The sequence below is a fragment of the Theobroma cacao genome, chromosome 7 (genome assembly GCF_000208745.1).
Source record: "Theobroma cacao cultivar B97-61/B2 chromosome 7, Criollo_cocoa_genome_V2, whole genome shotgun sequence".
NCBI classification, from domain to species: Eukaryota; Viridiplantae; Streptophyta; class Magnoliopsida; order Malvales; family Malvaceae; genus Theobroma; species Theobroma cacao.
In genome coordinates, this window is record NC_030856.1 from 7,987,437 (window position 1) to 8,003,101 (window position 15,665).

The 15,665-nt window shown below is 32.7% G+C and overlaps 2 protein-coding genes across 3 annotated transcripts in view; both read right to left on the reverse strand.

Moving 5' to 3' along the window:
• Positions 2,710 to 15,665, reverse strand: part of LOC18594311 (probable LRR receptor-like serine/threonine-protein kinase At3g47570) — a 31,342-nt gene continuing 18,386 nt past the window's right edge. The window contains exons 4-5 of one of the 2 annotated variants that reach the window (XM_018124824.1): positions 2,901 to 3,257; positions 2,710 to 2,862 (exon numbers count right to left, since the gene is read on the reverse strand). In XM_018124824.1, coding sequence (XP_017980313.1) covers positions 2,917 to 3,257 — 341 coding nt within the window. In that variant the 3' untranslated portion in view covers positions 2,710 to 2,862; positions 2,901 to 2,916. Of the gene's footprint in view, positions 3,258 to 15,665 lie in introns of both variants that reach the window. The other variant, XM_018124823.1, reaches the window with a different exon arrangement.
• LOC18594312 (LRR receptor-like serine/threonine-protein kinase EFR) lies at positions 8,116 to 9,245 on the reverse strand. The gene is made up of 3 exons (XM_018124908.1): positions 8,482 to 9,245; positions 8,320 to 8,333; positions 8,116 to 8,215 (listed from the first exon to the last, which is right to left on the reverse strand). Exons 1-3 carry the CDS (start codon positions 9,233 to 9,235, stop codon positions 8,168 to 8,170), a joined length of 816 nt encoding a protein of 271 aa, XP_017980397.1. The 5' UTR covers positions 9,236 to 9,245; the 3' UTR covers positions 8,116 to 8,167.

The following is a 15,665-nucleotide window of genomic DNA, read 5'->3' on the forward strand; positions in this document are numbered from 1 at the left end:
AGGGTTTGTTCTTATTTCTCTCTCTCTCCTGCTGGTTTTGGCTGACCATCCCAATGAAGAATTCTGAAATTTTCAAGCCTTTTAATAGGCTTAATAAAATATTATTATTTTATTTACCTTTTGAATATTTTATTATTTTATTTTTTTCTAGCCATCTTTTTGACTTTCTTTTTCTACCACTCAATCTTCTTCACTTATCAATGTCTTCCATGAAATTTCTAGACTTTTTCAAAGTTTTGGTGGAGTAAATTTTTAAAAATTACACTTTTACCCCCGTAAAGTAAAAAATTACATTTTTACCCCAAAAACTGAAAAATTGCCCATAGACATATTTTTCATCCCTTATACTCATACCATTTTCCAATTTGTCAAATGTGATCTAAATTCTCTCAAAATCTCAAATTTTGTCCACCGGTGGAAAAATTATAATTTTTCCCCTAGATAGTGAAAATTCCGGTTTGACTCCGAATTGATCCTCGAACTCCTAATTACCATTTTGAGTCATCCCTGAACTGTGAAACTCTTAATTTCACCTTAAAATTCCTATTTGAACTAGTTCGAGGCTTAATCGACTTAATGGTACCATTATGGGTAATATCGTCTTTTAACGATTTTTCGAACTTCCTAAATATACAAACATTCTATCGAGCATGTGAATGAAATTATAATTATTTTAAAAAGCAGAGTTTGACAATGGCAATGATCTCTAGGCTTTACTTTATTTTCAGATTACAGTTCTAATAGGGAGGATGCTTTTGTTGATGAAAAAGACAGTTATGGTGTGCGTTCCATTTTGTTCTGTGTATAGGATAGGGGAAGTTTCAGTGTAATGGGGTCTTTGTGTTATTGGGTTTGCTGTTTGTTTTGTATTAAAGTTTTCAATCTCAGTACATATTTGGTGTGTTGGGGTGGTTTTGGCCTTTGCGGGAGGGCTGTTTCCCGCTGCCTACAATCTGCTTTTTGTAAAGACGTGGGCTATATTTCAGCTTTATGCTCTTAATAACATACTTGATGTTGATTGAGAAAAAAAAATGCTTGCATCCAAAATGTAGTTTTTTCAAGTGCAAAAATGCAAGTGAAATAAATAAAGAATTCAAATTCTATTATATAGGAAAGAAAATGAAATGATGAGTTTTTAACTTTTTTTTATATATTTATTTATTTAATGCTATTTTATAATTATTCACAAAAAATTTGATGATAGAAGTTAGTGTAAGGTTTGATTCCCTCACCCCTTAATATTTCCTCCTATTTGACACAAAAAGATAATACAATTTCTATTTATGAATTAATTTAAAGCTCTCTTCATAAGTGTTAAACATAATTATGGTTTAATTTCTTAAAAGATTTTGCGAAAACCATATTATAATTTCGGTGCAAAACAAAGACTAATCAAACAGAGCCTGGTTGTTTGGCTTTAGGCAGTGGCTTTCCATTGTCGGAATTACTTATAATTATAGCAATTTGGATTCTCTAGTAATCCAAATTCACATTACTCAATCAAACAAAATTTTATTAATTCTTCCTCTTTCTTAGGAATTGAGAATGAAAACTCGGGCCTTTGACCCACTTAAAAAAAGAGGAATAATTATCACTGGACCAAGTATAAGTTGTTTATTAATTGTATTAATTTTCTTATTTCCAATTCCTAATGCTCATTTTTTCCAACACAAACAAAAAGAAATACGCCACTTACAACAAAAGTCAAGATTCATTAAAAGTAAAAGCTGCAATTTTCCAAAAGGAAGAAGGGAATCCCCAATCTCCATGGATTTTCATGCTTATCGCATTGTACAGGGCAAAGTGTTCAAAAAACTAATTAACATGCTAAAACGCTTTAAACTAAGTCAAAGTTATACAATGAGTACGTACCCTTAGGCGAAAGCTACTTTTTTGTTTTTATAGTTTATCTAATCAATAACTTCAGCCACTTCAAGTGTAGTGAAAACTTAAGACAAGCACTATCAAAGCATTTTCCTATCCATGATAAAGTTGTGGAATTCAACTGAGGCTACGTTTAATTGGTTGTTAGAGTCCACTCCATTTCCGTTTAGTTGTTGAATGGGCTTGTTTTCTTGAAACAATGTGCACCCTATCTCGAAAAGTTAGAGGGTTGGGAAACTCTATAAAAACCAGAGTGGTGAGGAATCACTTTGTACACCTATCCAGGAATCACCTCGCTGTTAGCTGGTGGTGTCACATATATATACTTTATGGGAAGGAAACCATTAATCTTGGTGTTGACAAGAATCCGATGTTTCAATATGGTTGTAGCTCTCCAGATTTTGGTGTTTGGATTATGTTGTTATGCATCTCTTTTATTTACAAGCTTTTTGGTTTTGTTATATACCTTGTTTAGCCTTTTCCCTGATTTCTATCTAATAGGAGTGTACTGCCTGCACTTGTATATGCTGGAGGCTATTATAGGCACTATGCAGTGCTTGCAACTATTACTGCTTTATGCAGTTTTTTAATGAAATTCATTTTTTGGCTGAGGAAAAGAAAAACCTAAAATACCAAGCTTGGAGATGAACAAAGAACAAAACGAATTTCACAATTGATGATTGCTTTGAAATATAGTAAAATTTGTATGTATATTGTTCCTTTTAGACCAAGTATTCATGATTAATACTTCCATATTTTAATTTGGATTCAAACCAAGCCATGTATATGCACAACCAATCAATATTATGCTTATAGACATAGATGTTTGTAAGAGAAACAGGCGGGAAGAGATCATCCCCAAACTTTGTGACTAGTGCACTTATTAAATGCTCCATTTAAGTTTACATGGAGTCAAAAATTAAAAAAGAAGTTAAAATAAATGTCTTCTTTATATTCATTTTGAGAAAACTAGAAAACCTATTTGTAGTCTAGCTTATTGATTAAGCTTGACCAACCTATTTGTAGTCTAGCTTATTGATTAAGCTTGACCTTGATTTTCTTCAAGCTTGCAACAACTTCTTTCATATCAATCCTCTCCTCTGGTAACTCTGCTGAACATCCTAATGCTAATTGCAAAACGGATAACACACAATCCTTTGCTGCTAAGCGTTCTCTTTCTCCGGTATTTAGCAAATTTGTGTCTACAACATGAACCACTGCAGATGGTAATGACTCTTTCACCCAACTCTTCAAGCTCATTTCTTCCACAAACATTTCATCTGTCGGCTTCTTTCTTGTGAAGGTTTCCATAAGAAGAATACCAAAACTATACACATCGCCTTTTGTAGAAACAATTCCTTCTGATCCATATTCTATATGTGAAATTAATTTAAATTCATTATCAAAACTATCAATTGATATTTCAAGATAATGAAAAACATGCTTAAAGTTTAGTGACCGATGAATCTAAAGACTTGTATACATGCATGTACATGTAAGCATATATGAGGAGAAATATACATACATACATACATAATCTAAAATTGTTAAAAGTAAAAAATAAAACCATCACCTGGTGACATGTATCCGATGGTTGCTAGTGTCACGGTTTGCTTCATTAAATCCTCTTCACCTAACAGTTTTGCAATGCCAAAATCACCCAAATGCGCAACCATATCTTTATCTAGCAGGACATTGTTAGGCTTGAGATCACAGTGAACCACGGCTGGGGTATGACCATGATGTAGATACTCCAATGCGGATGCGATGTCCATCATTATATTCAACCTTTGAGAAATGTCCAGAAAATAGTTGTGAGAATATAGCCATTTCTCCAAATTTCCATGAGGCATGAACTCAAGTATCAAGGCCTTGAAATCAACATTAGAGCAACTACTGAAGATTTTGACCAAATTCCGATGGCGGATGTTGCGAAGGACCTCACACTCAACATCAAAGCTTTTAAGAGCTCTATCAAGAGTTACATTGAAGACTTTTACTGCAATGCTCATATCATTTGACAGAGTCCCTTGGTATACTGACCCAAAACTCCCTACCCCAAGTAAATTGCTTTCAGAAAATCCATCTGTAGCTTGATGCAGCTCATGATAAGAAATCCTTCTCCATTCAGCTAATGTTAGCAAATTTTCTTGAGTTGCCACTTCGGCTTTCCTATTTCGATTTCGCAAAAAAATTATAACCATGGCCAATATCAATATTGTTGAGCCAATTACCGGCAGAATATATTTTAAAAGCTCAGTACCCGTCTTGGACCTTCTAGAGGGATTAGTTTTGCAAGGTGGGACTTGCAATCGAGGTGAACCACACAAGGCTTCATTCCCCATAAATGATTGAATTGAGTAGTTTGCAAATGAACCTCCATTAGGAATTTCCCCTTGTAGTCTATTGAAAGAGACATTGAAATATTTGAGATTGGAAAGTTGCTCCAAGGACTTGGGGATCGTTCCTGAGAGATTATTTCTTGACAAATCCAAGAATTCCAAACTTATTAACTCACTTACAAACTCAGGAATAGAATCGTGTAAGATATTACCAGATAACGAGAGATGAGTTAGGTCTGTGAGATCACCAATGCTGCTTGGGATAGTACCTGAAAACTGATTCTCTGACAAATTCAAATTAGTCACAGACTTCCACTTTCCAATATCAATTGGGAGAGAGCCACTCAGAGAATTTGAAGACAATTCTAGGAACAAGATACCATCAAGTCTTGTCAAGGTTGATGGTATTGAGGTAAAATTGTTGGAGCCTAAAAAAAGGTTTCTTAGAGAAACGACATCACCTAAGCATGATGGAATCGGTCCAGATAGTTTGTTACCTGTGAGAGTTAAGTAAGCCAACTTCTCCAGATGACATAACTCAGATGGAATGGACCCTTCTAGCTTATTAAATCCGAGATTGACATTTTGCAACTCTCTCAATCTTCCAATTGTAGTAGGTATTGTTCCAGTCAAGTCATTGTGGTCAAGACCTAACCATAGCAACTTGCTTAAGTTACCAATTTCTCTAGGGATGTTGCCGCTAATGTTGCAAAGAGAAGAATAGAACTGTGTTAGGGAAGATGATAAATTTCCTACCGAAATTGGAAGTTCCCCACTGATCAATGGATTACCATCAAACGTCAATTGTTTCAATTCTCTGCAATTCGTCAATGATAAGAGAAAGCTCAGTTCTGGGGATGAAGGGTTACTAGATAAATTGTTATGACTCAGGTCGAGGTTTTTTAAATATCTTAGATTGCCAAGGTTGTCAGGAATAAATCCAGAAAAAGAATTATTCAACAAATGAAGATTAATAAGCTGAGAGGCATTGGAGATAGAGATAGGGATGGGCCCACTCAGTTCATTTCCTCCAAGATAAAGGCCTTCAAGGTTTGGAAGTCGGAGGCCTGTGCTAGATGGAAGCTCCCCAGAGAGGCGATTTAAAGCAAGCCAAATGATCTTTGCAGTTGAGATGTTAAAGATTGATGGAGGGATGAAACCAGTGATGTTATTTTCTGCCAGGTATAAGATTTCCAGATTTTCTAGGTTGCCAATCTGAGGTGGAAGTGTACCTGCCATAATTAATTTAATCACAGCATTGTCTGATATCATTGTTCCTCAGATATAAACATATGTAATAAAATTTATATATATATATATATATATTGAACAAAGTACAAATAACCTGTTTAGTCCAATTAGGCTACTAATATATCAGAAGTTACAATGGAAATAGTTAACCATTTTGCTTACACCCCAAATCGTAATTGGTCATGTCTGCTAACCTGATTTAGTGGGTTTATAACTGACGTTGTTGAAAGGATCTCCCTCCATAATAGTTTCTCCTCGATCAAAGATTTTTACATATATTTTTCAAGTTCTTTAATGAAAATGAATCAAGATAGTTAAATTATTTACTTGGCATGGACCCCAAATCAATTTTATTTTGCTAAATCAGTAATTTTAAACGCTATACATTTTTAATTTTCTTTAATCATTCTTTAAATTAATTTTTATATTACTTCTCAACTCCTATTTTTCATAATAATGCAATTAATTATGCAAAGACCATAAAAAACAAACCTAACATCCATCGCATATATATGCATGTTATGAATTTCCTACATTTGATCATGATATAATTGGATTATTCGCCAGATCATATGTTTGCTTGCTTTTGGTAATTTGTGATATTTGGTAATTTGTTGCCTCTTGCAAATAAGTTTAAAGCGGCCATATGATCCACCCTTGAGTGTCTCCTAAAATCTTAAGGATTCTATTCGAGTTGTCGTTATGATGTGGTTGTACTGCTTACGATAGTAGTAAAATAAATTGTCATAGAACAGATGCCACGAGAAAGATCCATAAGAATAAAAAAGTTTATTCTTTCCTTAGACATCTTTGAATTCTATTTTAAAAAAGGTTATTATAATATTGATCATGTAATTTATCTATTAACTTTTTCAGAAATTGTTTCTAGCCTTAAATTAGATTTGTAGAGATGCATTGAGGGATAAAATACAATCTATGTTACACAACAATATTTGGAAACTTGTTGAGCTAATTAAGGGTTGAAAACTCATTTGTTGTAAATAAGTGTACAGAATCAAGAAATATTCTAGAGGAAAAATTGAGAGGTTTAAAGTCAAACTAGTTGCCAAAGGTTTTCCTCAAATAAAATTTATTGATTACAATGAAATCTTTTCTATTGTATTCTACAAGGATGTTGTTTAGAGTAATTATGACACTTGTAGATCATTATGATTTAGCACTACACCAGATAGATGTTAGGATTGCCTTTTTAGACGGTAATTTTGTTGAAGAGATGTATACGGGCCAACTTGAAGGATTTAAAAAAATTGGTAAAGATTATCTTATGTGTGGACACAAAAGTCTAATTATGGGTTTAAATGAGATTCTCGCCAATTCCTTGTGTGTATTGAAATCTATAGAGCCAAATCCCATCACTGGCTAAGACTTTCTCAATGTGCATAGGTTGATCAAGTGTTGAATAGATTTGTTACGCTTGATTGCAAAGATGAAGATGTGCCAATTGTTAAAGGTGATAAATTGAACTTGACACAATATCCTAAAAATGATGTTGAGAGGGAATCTATGAAAGCAATGCCATATGGTAATGCAATAAATTGCTTGATGTATACTCAGGTGTACATGAGACTTGACATTGGTTATGTAGCAGGTCTTTTAGAAATATATTTATCTAATCCTGAGAGAGATAATTTAGAAGTTCCAAAGAAGGTGATGAGATATTTGAGTAGGGCTAAGGTTTATATGCTAGTTTATCAAGAGATTAAAGACCTTAAGTTGGAGGGTTATACAAATTCTAATTTTGTTAACTACTTAAATGATAGGAAATCCACAATAAGATATATTTTTGGTGTTGGTAGGTGGTGCAATATCTTGGAAAGGTATAAAGAAAACACTTATAACCTCATTCATTATGCAAGCAAATTTTGTAACATGCTATGGATAAACTACAACAAGCTTTCTAGTTAAGAAATCCCATTAAAGAATTATCATTAGTTGGCTCTATTGCTAGACCCATACAGTTGTATTGTATAATGTTGCAGTGGTTTTATTCACTAACGATAATAAAAGTATTGCAGGGGCCAAGTATATAGAGATAAAATATTTGACAGTTAAAGAACTTATAGAAAAAAGGTGCCACTTCAGTAAAGTATACTAGAACTAATCGCATGATAGCTGATTTTTTGACTAAAGGACCATGCCTTGTTAATTTCAAAAAATTGTGAAAGTCTTTTGATGTACTTGGTTAACTCAGCATTTGACATTGCTTTATGCTTAGTGTGTAATTTGTACGGAACTACATCCTTGATGATTTATTTGGATTTATTATGAGTAATGATTATTAATTATATTTAGTCAAAGTGTTGATATATATATATATATTATGTATATATAAACACGCATTTATGTGAAGAATTAAGATATTTGCAATTCTTAAGAATAAGCTAGGACATAAATTGATAGCCTTAAGATATGTCTTTGGAACATAGAGTATATATATCTCTAGATATGTAAAACAGACATAAAAGTTTATTGAGTAAATCATAAAGTGTTTCTATTGCAAATTTGGACTGCATAAAATAAAGAACAGAGAGGCTAACAAATGAATACAAGACATGAAATAGATCATTAAATTAAGATAAAGAGATATTGTACCTGACAAGCCGTTAAAAGAAAAATCAAGTTCCCAATACTTGAAGGAATAGGCCCTGCTAAGTTGTTTTCTAGAAGGCTTAGAATCTCCAAATTTTGAAGATAACCAATCTGCCATGGGATTTGACCTGTAAAAACAACATGATTATGCCTTATGACAACTAAAATTAAAATAATATCTGAGCAAAAAAAAAAATTAAAACAATATATCTAGTTCTCTTTCTATGCATACCTTTGAGAATGTTGCTGCCGAAGTACAACAAATTAAGCATAGTCAAATTTCCAATTTCCATAGGTAAATTCCCCTCAAAATGATTATTATGTAAGTATAAGAGTTCTAACTCTTTGCACTTGAATAAACTAGATGGTATTTTGCCTGAAAGCTGGTTCTCACCCAAATTAAGCACTTGCAATTCAGGAAGATTACCAAACATATCCGATGGGAGATGACCACTGAGTTTATTACTACCGAGATCAACAATTTGCAACGAAGATATGTTGAAGATTGAGGGAGGTATGGAACCTGAAAGCTGATTAGCATACAAAAATAATATCCTCAAGTTAGAAAGATTTCCAATAGCGACAGGAATCTGCCCTTGCAGACTATTGGTATTCAGCCTCATGATCTCTAGCTTTGGCAAATGGCACAATGATGATGAGATTACACCCGTGAAGTTGTTACCTTGAAGAAACAAGTTTTGAAGTTGAGTGAAGGAACTAAACCATGATGGGATTTCTCCACTAATGTTGTTGTGGGCGAAGTTTATAAAGTTCAACCTACGCAAATTAGCCAACTGGTTGGGTAATGAGCCATGAAAACTATTGTTTCCCATGCTTAGCCTGGAGAGGAAAGATAGATTTCCCAAATGAGGTGGGATAGTGCCTACCAAACCCATGCCAAAAAGATTCAGAGTTGTTACCCTACGGTGTCGGGATCCGCAAGTGATGCCAATCCAATTGCAAACTGAGGTAGCACTAGACCAATTGGATGCTAAAAGATTTTGAGGGTCAAAGGTTACATGGGATTTTAATGCAAGAAGAGCCAATTGGTCTGAGGTGATGTTTGGAGATTCAATAGACAAGAAAGTAATAAAATTACGAAACAGAAGCACAACTATGAGAGGGAGGCAGAAGCGAGTATTTCCCATGAGGAATAGGAAATGGAACTCTTGGGGTAACTGAGCTTGGTCATGAATTCTTTAAATACTTGCAAAGCCAAGCGTCAAGCGGTCGTCTCCAATAGGTCAAGCCCGAATATTATGACTCTCCGATTGTCCTTATCCTAGTAGTTGCCTTTTTCTTTATAGCTTAGCTGTAAGAGAATTCCACTTGCCTGTGTCCACTAGAAGAAAAATTATAAAAAACTTGCATAGACTCAAAGAAGAAATTGACGTCTACAACTTGCTTGGGAAAGTTATGGGTCTAACTAAAGGCAGTGTAAAGTGTGGCATGTCGAACTTCCATTCACATTCCTTTTTTCTTGCGTAAGAAAAGAAAATATATATAACTTTCATTGAAGCATCACATGCATACATTCTCATAATAGACAATCTAATTCAACAAGTAGAGAGACATGGGTTGCTCAATAATTTTAAAGACCTAAAACGTTTAAATATTTAAATGGAATCCTTTTTATTGAAATTTAAAAAAAATTAAAATTAGTTGGAGATCATTAAAAACATATTACGTTCATTAAAAATAAGAAAAGTAATTAAAAATTATTAACATTACGAGAATTGGGATGTGATAAAAGCTAGAGATTTATTAGACACATAATTAAAAAAATGAGATAATATATAATTTATTAATTATTTTAACTTTTACATGAGTGAGTAAGTGAGATAAATAGTTGAGAATTAATAAAAAGTGGGAAGTGAAGGAAAATAAATATTTAATAAATACTTAATTTAAAATATATTTTATTAATTATTTAAAATTTTTATAAATTTTAATATAATTAATTATATTATATAAAATTATGAAGCCTGGCCTAAAGCAATGTTTTGGTGGCTTTATGCTAAAGCCGGCCCTGCAGGGAGAAAATGAAAGATGGAATATCTTTTCTTTTTGATATTTTACTAAGCAGAGATTGCAGACCATCTCCCTTGACGAACAGAAAATGATTACTACTATATTTACATTAATTCACACTATCAACGTCTTATATTCACACAAAATTAGTATTGTTGTTGGCCACTGGCAGCGTCTAATAATTTGCTATATCAGCAACACAATATAACACGTGCCACAACCTGCTGGTCCACCTACCAACCACTTCATCCGTGTCAATTCCATGTCATTGATTCTGATTGGCTTATGACATGTGCCAGTATTCTATTGGTCCATCCTGATGCCACTTAAATCCCTGATTATTACATGTCAGCACCACATTAGGCACCAATTAGATGACATGCCAAGTCTTCAGGTTGGCCAGCCTTGAATGCAATCTGGCTAACCCATCAAGTCCAATCAAAATTGAGTACAGAAAAAAATTAGGAAGGGTTTAAACCATGACTGTACAAAAAGAAGTTAAAAGCAAAAAAACAGTTCATAGAAAGCACAAACAACTACTAATTGCTTAGGGAGACATTGCCTGAAAGCAAGAAAGGCGTTTAAATACATATTTAACCTTAAAAACATTTTTTGAGGTTAAGAGGTGAAATTGACATCATTTTACAGCAGCCCTTGCGTAAACCTTTCCGGCATGTGACAAAAGGCCTACAGTGCTACTGTTCTTACTTTTTCCATTCCTTTTTTCTATGGTCAAGTGATCTTTTTCTAGCTTGACAAACGGCAAAACCCCACAACTTGGAGATAATACTATTTATGGCAAGTGGAATATCTTGAATATGGATTTGGTAGGACAAGTACTCAAAGAATAAAAACACAGTTGTGAGCTCTGGGCAGTCAGTTCAATATGAACAAATCTCTACAACTTGCAAATGTAGTTGCAGCTAAACACTAATGATGTTTCTATTGACAATAGGAAACCTTGAAATTTCTTGGAACAAGCAATGATATTTAGTTTTTATACAATTGTCTTTTATTTTGTGGTAGAGTGCCTCCCTTTGAAAATGCTCTAACTCCGTCCCTAATTGACAAATCAAAGACCTTGGGGTGTTTTGCAAAATTTCTTGTTGACAAACAAGGGTCCACATCAAAGGAGCTATCATTTCAAATCTACATGATTAGACTCCTCAAAGCACCCATAGCAACTGAAGAGCGGAAATTAATGCTGCCATTGACTGTGAAAATATTAGAAGGCTAGGTTATGCTGTTAGAGCTTATTGCAATTTCCTTTGAAGAGCAGCATGATTGCAGAAAAGAACAAGGTATGCTGGACTTTTCAACCATCCGGTGCATGCATCAATGCAATGTGTACTAAAAAGAGTAATGTATTGGTGCCTTACTTTGTCTTATCAGTATCCCTCAACAGCCACCGCCATAAAAATAAGAATATTTGCTATAAAATATGGTTTAACTAGTTATCTATAAAAGGGCAATAGTTAACTATTTAGATCAGTATGAATAGAGGTGTGTATGAGCATGAATCTTACCACTTCATTAGTAAAATGAAGATTAGCAAGATCAAAATCAGAAAGAGTTGACTCTAATTATATAATTTACAGTCAACGTAATGAAATTTCTTAATGTAAAATAACATACGAGATCCAATCATCCAGTAAAATTTTTGCAGTAATAAATCATCTCAAACTTCCCTATGCGTTGGAAGCAATAAGAAGGAAATGAGAAAGCAGAGCCCAACACCAATACTTTCTAAAGGATTTCTACCGGTACATGTATAACTTTCCATTGACTGGATTATGGAACAATGATAAACGATGATAAACCTTCAAGTTTGCTCCGTATTGATCACCTACACTTGATTGAATACCGGTTGGAAACTCTTTCTGGAAGTGGCTCATCAAGAACCAATAGCTAGTTAGAAAACGATAGTAAGGAGGCTTTTTTTTAATAATAAAGTGGGGTCAATTAAAATCTTTATTCTAAAATAATATGATACTTTAACCATTTTTTCTTTTTACGAAATGCTTTTCTCTCTACAAAGGTGTATGAAGAATTAAATTATATCTCCAGTCACTAACTTTCCATGATTTTTTTGCCTTATATATATATATATATATATATATATAGCATCAAAAACATGTATGGNTTATTAATTATATATATATATATATATATATATATAGCATCAAAAACATGTATGGCTGCCTAACTTTCCATGATATTTTGTTTCCTTTTTGGGTATGGGACCAGGCGGCCAAACTTTGTGTGTTCAATCTCAAGTCTCTAGTTTCTGGTTTTTTAAAATTTGCATCCTATCAACGCTGTACAAACAACGAGGAGAGAAAAGAGAAAAAGAGGGAGTGGGGCTGTGGAGGAGCAGAACATGATTGTCAAAGCCATGTCGGCCAAAACATGATTGCATGGACACCCACCAATAAGTTCTCTATTCTTACGAAAAAACGATGCAATGTTGACAACAACCTAGAAAAAGAATCACCTAATTAAACAAGGAAAATTTTGCAGAGCTAAACCCTGATATTTGTAGAAAGAATACCAACTCACGTACTAATTTTGTACCGTAACCATAAACCACCCTGTTTTTCCTTCAAAACAGGGATTTACTGCCTTTTGATCATGATAATCAGGTAAAGATGTTTGAATTTTTTAGGGTAAATTTCACTTATCTTTTTAATTTTTTATCATAATTACACACTGATTCATTAATTTTTAAAATGAAAACTCCACCCTAAAAAAATATTTTATTTGGACGCATAATTTTTTCATTAATTTGATGACGTAACAATTTTTTTACTATAATTTTACTATTCATTAATTTTAAAAATTACCATTATATAAAATACAATTTCTCTCTATCCAACATTCTCTCACCTTCTCTCACTAAATTTTCTCTGCCACGGATAGCGATGACAGCAGACGTTCTTTGAACCAATTCGGCTATAGGAACATTGGATTTGGCTAGAGAACGCCATATACAACATTCTTGCGATGCCGATAAGCATTGGAGGGGCTCCCCAATGTCAGGGAACATCGGATTTGGTGTTCCCTTGCTAGATCTAGCCACAGGAGCGCTAGATCCAATGTTCCCAAGTTTGTATCTAGTGGGGGAATGCCAGATCAAACGTTCTTGCAGTGTCGACGAGCATTGGAAGGGCTCCCAGTGCCGAGGAATGCAGATTTGGCATTCCCTAGCTAGATCTAACTACAAGATTGACAAGCATTGGAGGGGCTCTTTGACCAAATCTAGTGTTCTCGTGATGCTAGGGAGCCTTGGCAAGTGAAAGATGGTGCTGGGGTGAGGAGCGTCGTCAATCACTTGACAGAAAGAAAAAAAGTGGAAAAAGAAGAAAAACATTTTAAACATTTCACATTTAGACATTAACATCGTTTACAAGTTTGGGATAGAGTGTTAAATTTGAAAACTAATGGACTCGTATGTAATTATAACCAAAAGTTGAGGGAATTAATATATTTTGCTTCAAAAAAAGTTGTATCGCGTCTTATTAAAAAAAAGTTGTTATATGTCATATTAAAGAAATGTTACAGTCATCTCTTAAGGCCTTCACAAACAGTAAAGAATATCTTTCCAGCAAAGTTCTTGAACATTTTCTTTACAAAATCATTAGGAAGTGACAAAAGGTTTTGTGATTCATCAACAAAATCATCTAGCAAAAACTTTTTTAGAATTTTTTATGAGATTTACCAAATTAAAGATCGATGGAAGTAACCAAAACACAAAAACCGTTTTCTTCCTTGTAGTTCTTTTTCACCTTCTTCTTCTTTCTTTTTTGTTTTTCACTTTCTCTTTATTTCAATTTTGCACCAAATTTGAAAAAATTGGAACATTTTGTTTATTTCAAGAGGGATGGAAAATCTTGAAACATTCCTTTCCTTTCCTTTATTTAAATTCTTTTTATTATTAAGATTTTTGGAAAGAAAGATGAGCAAACCAAAAACATCATTTTGAATGTTTAAAAGGCATGAGAGAGATGGATGGGCAGTGTTCTGGATGGCGTGAGAGAGAAATCAAGAGCATCTAAATTTGTCTCAAAGGGTTTTAAAGGTATTTTTGTCTTGTCCTAACCAAAGTTCAATAAAAACAGTTAACTTTATATTCAAAATTATTTTTGAAATGAGCTTATAAGGTTGACTATTTTTCACAATTTACTCTATTTTTAAATTTCATATTTTGACTGCCTGGTATGGTATTGCATCTGCATGCTATATCTGGAGATGTTGACTATGTGTAAGCAAGGGAGTTACCTTGTGCTATTTTGAGTTTTTCTGGTGTCTATATTTTAAGTAGCCCTGTGTGGAATTTTCCTTAGTTGCTATTCTAGTGGGAGCACATTACACTAGAACACTACAAAAAATCCTTGTATTTCCAACGAATTTGCAATGGATTTCCAACGGAGTATAGTTAAAATTTTTAATTGCTTGTTCCGACGGATTTCCAACGGATTTATATTGAAAATTTGACTTGTACAATATTTCCAACAGATTTCCAACGGAAATTTCCATTGGAAATTTCCAACGGAATATTCCGTTGGAAATCCGTCGAAACTGTAAAATAAAAAAAAATGTGTAATATTTACAGTTTCCAACGAAATTTTCTGTTGGAGAATAAAACTTTAAAAAAAAATTTACAATCTTTTTACAGTTTCCAACGGATTTCCAATGGAAAATTCTGTTGGAACATAAAACTTTAAAAAAAATTTTACAATCTTTTTACAGTTTCCAACGGAAATTTTTGTTGAAAATCCGTTGGAACATATAAAGAGTCGATGATATATTAAAAATGTAACTTTCCAACGGAATTTTCCGTTGGAAATAATAATAATGTTAAAAAATTATATAATTAACATTTTCTAAAAATTTAAATTTTTTTTTCGAAAAAATTTAGATATCTCTTTAAGCAAATACATAGTTATTGAAGTAAAATTTTGGGCTCTGTTTAAATATGTTTTCCTTTGAGTAATTTTGTATAATTTTTTTAACTTGAATGAATCATACAATATTGATTAATACAACCAAATTACGGTAATATTATATTACTCCAAAATTGAAAAAAATTTCTATGTAAAATTTTATATTTTATAAAAAAACCATGATAAGATATAAAAATCATATTAAAAAGTATATATTACTTTATTTACATTTTAATTGTAATTAGCTAATATATGTAAATTAAGATTGAAGTTTTATAATAAACTTATTAATATTTGTGCTTAAAAAATATCATTTTATTATATCTATGTACTCATGCAATTCTGACCGAGAGCTATAGAACTTAGTCTTGATGTATATATATATATATATAATAGTATAAATATATATATAAACAATTATGATTTAAGAAAAAAATCGATAAAAAATATGAGATATATTAAATAAGGGTCTATATATATATGTGAGGATATAATTTATGTAAGATTATAATAAATTTCATTTAGATGATTATAATTATTAATGTAATAGGATCCAAATCGTACATATATATATATATATATATATATATATACACACACTTTA

Coding starts and splice junctions, on each gene's coding strand:
- LOC18594312 (XM_018124908.1), bottom strand. CDS start 9,235: ATGGGAAATACTCGCTTCTGCCTCCCTCTCATAGTTGTGCTTCTGTTT.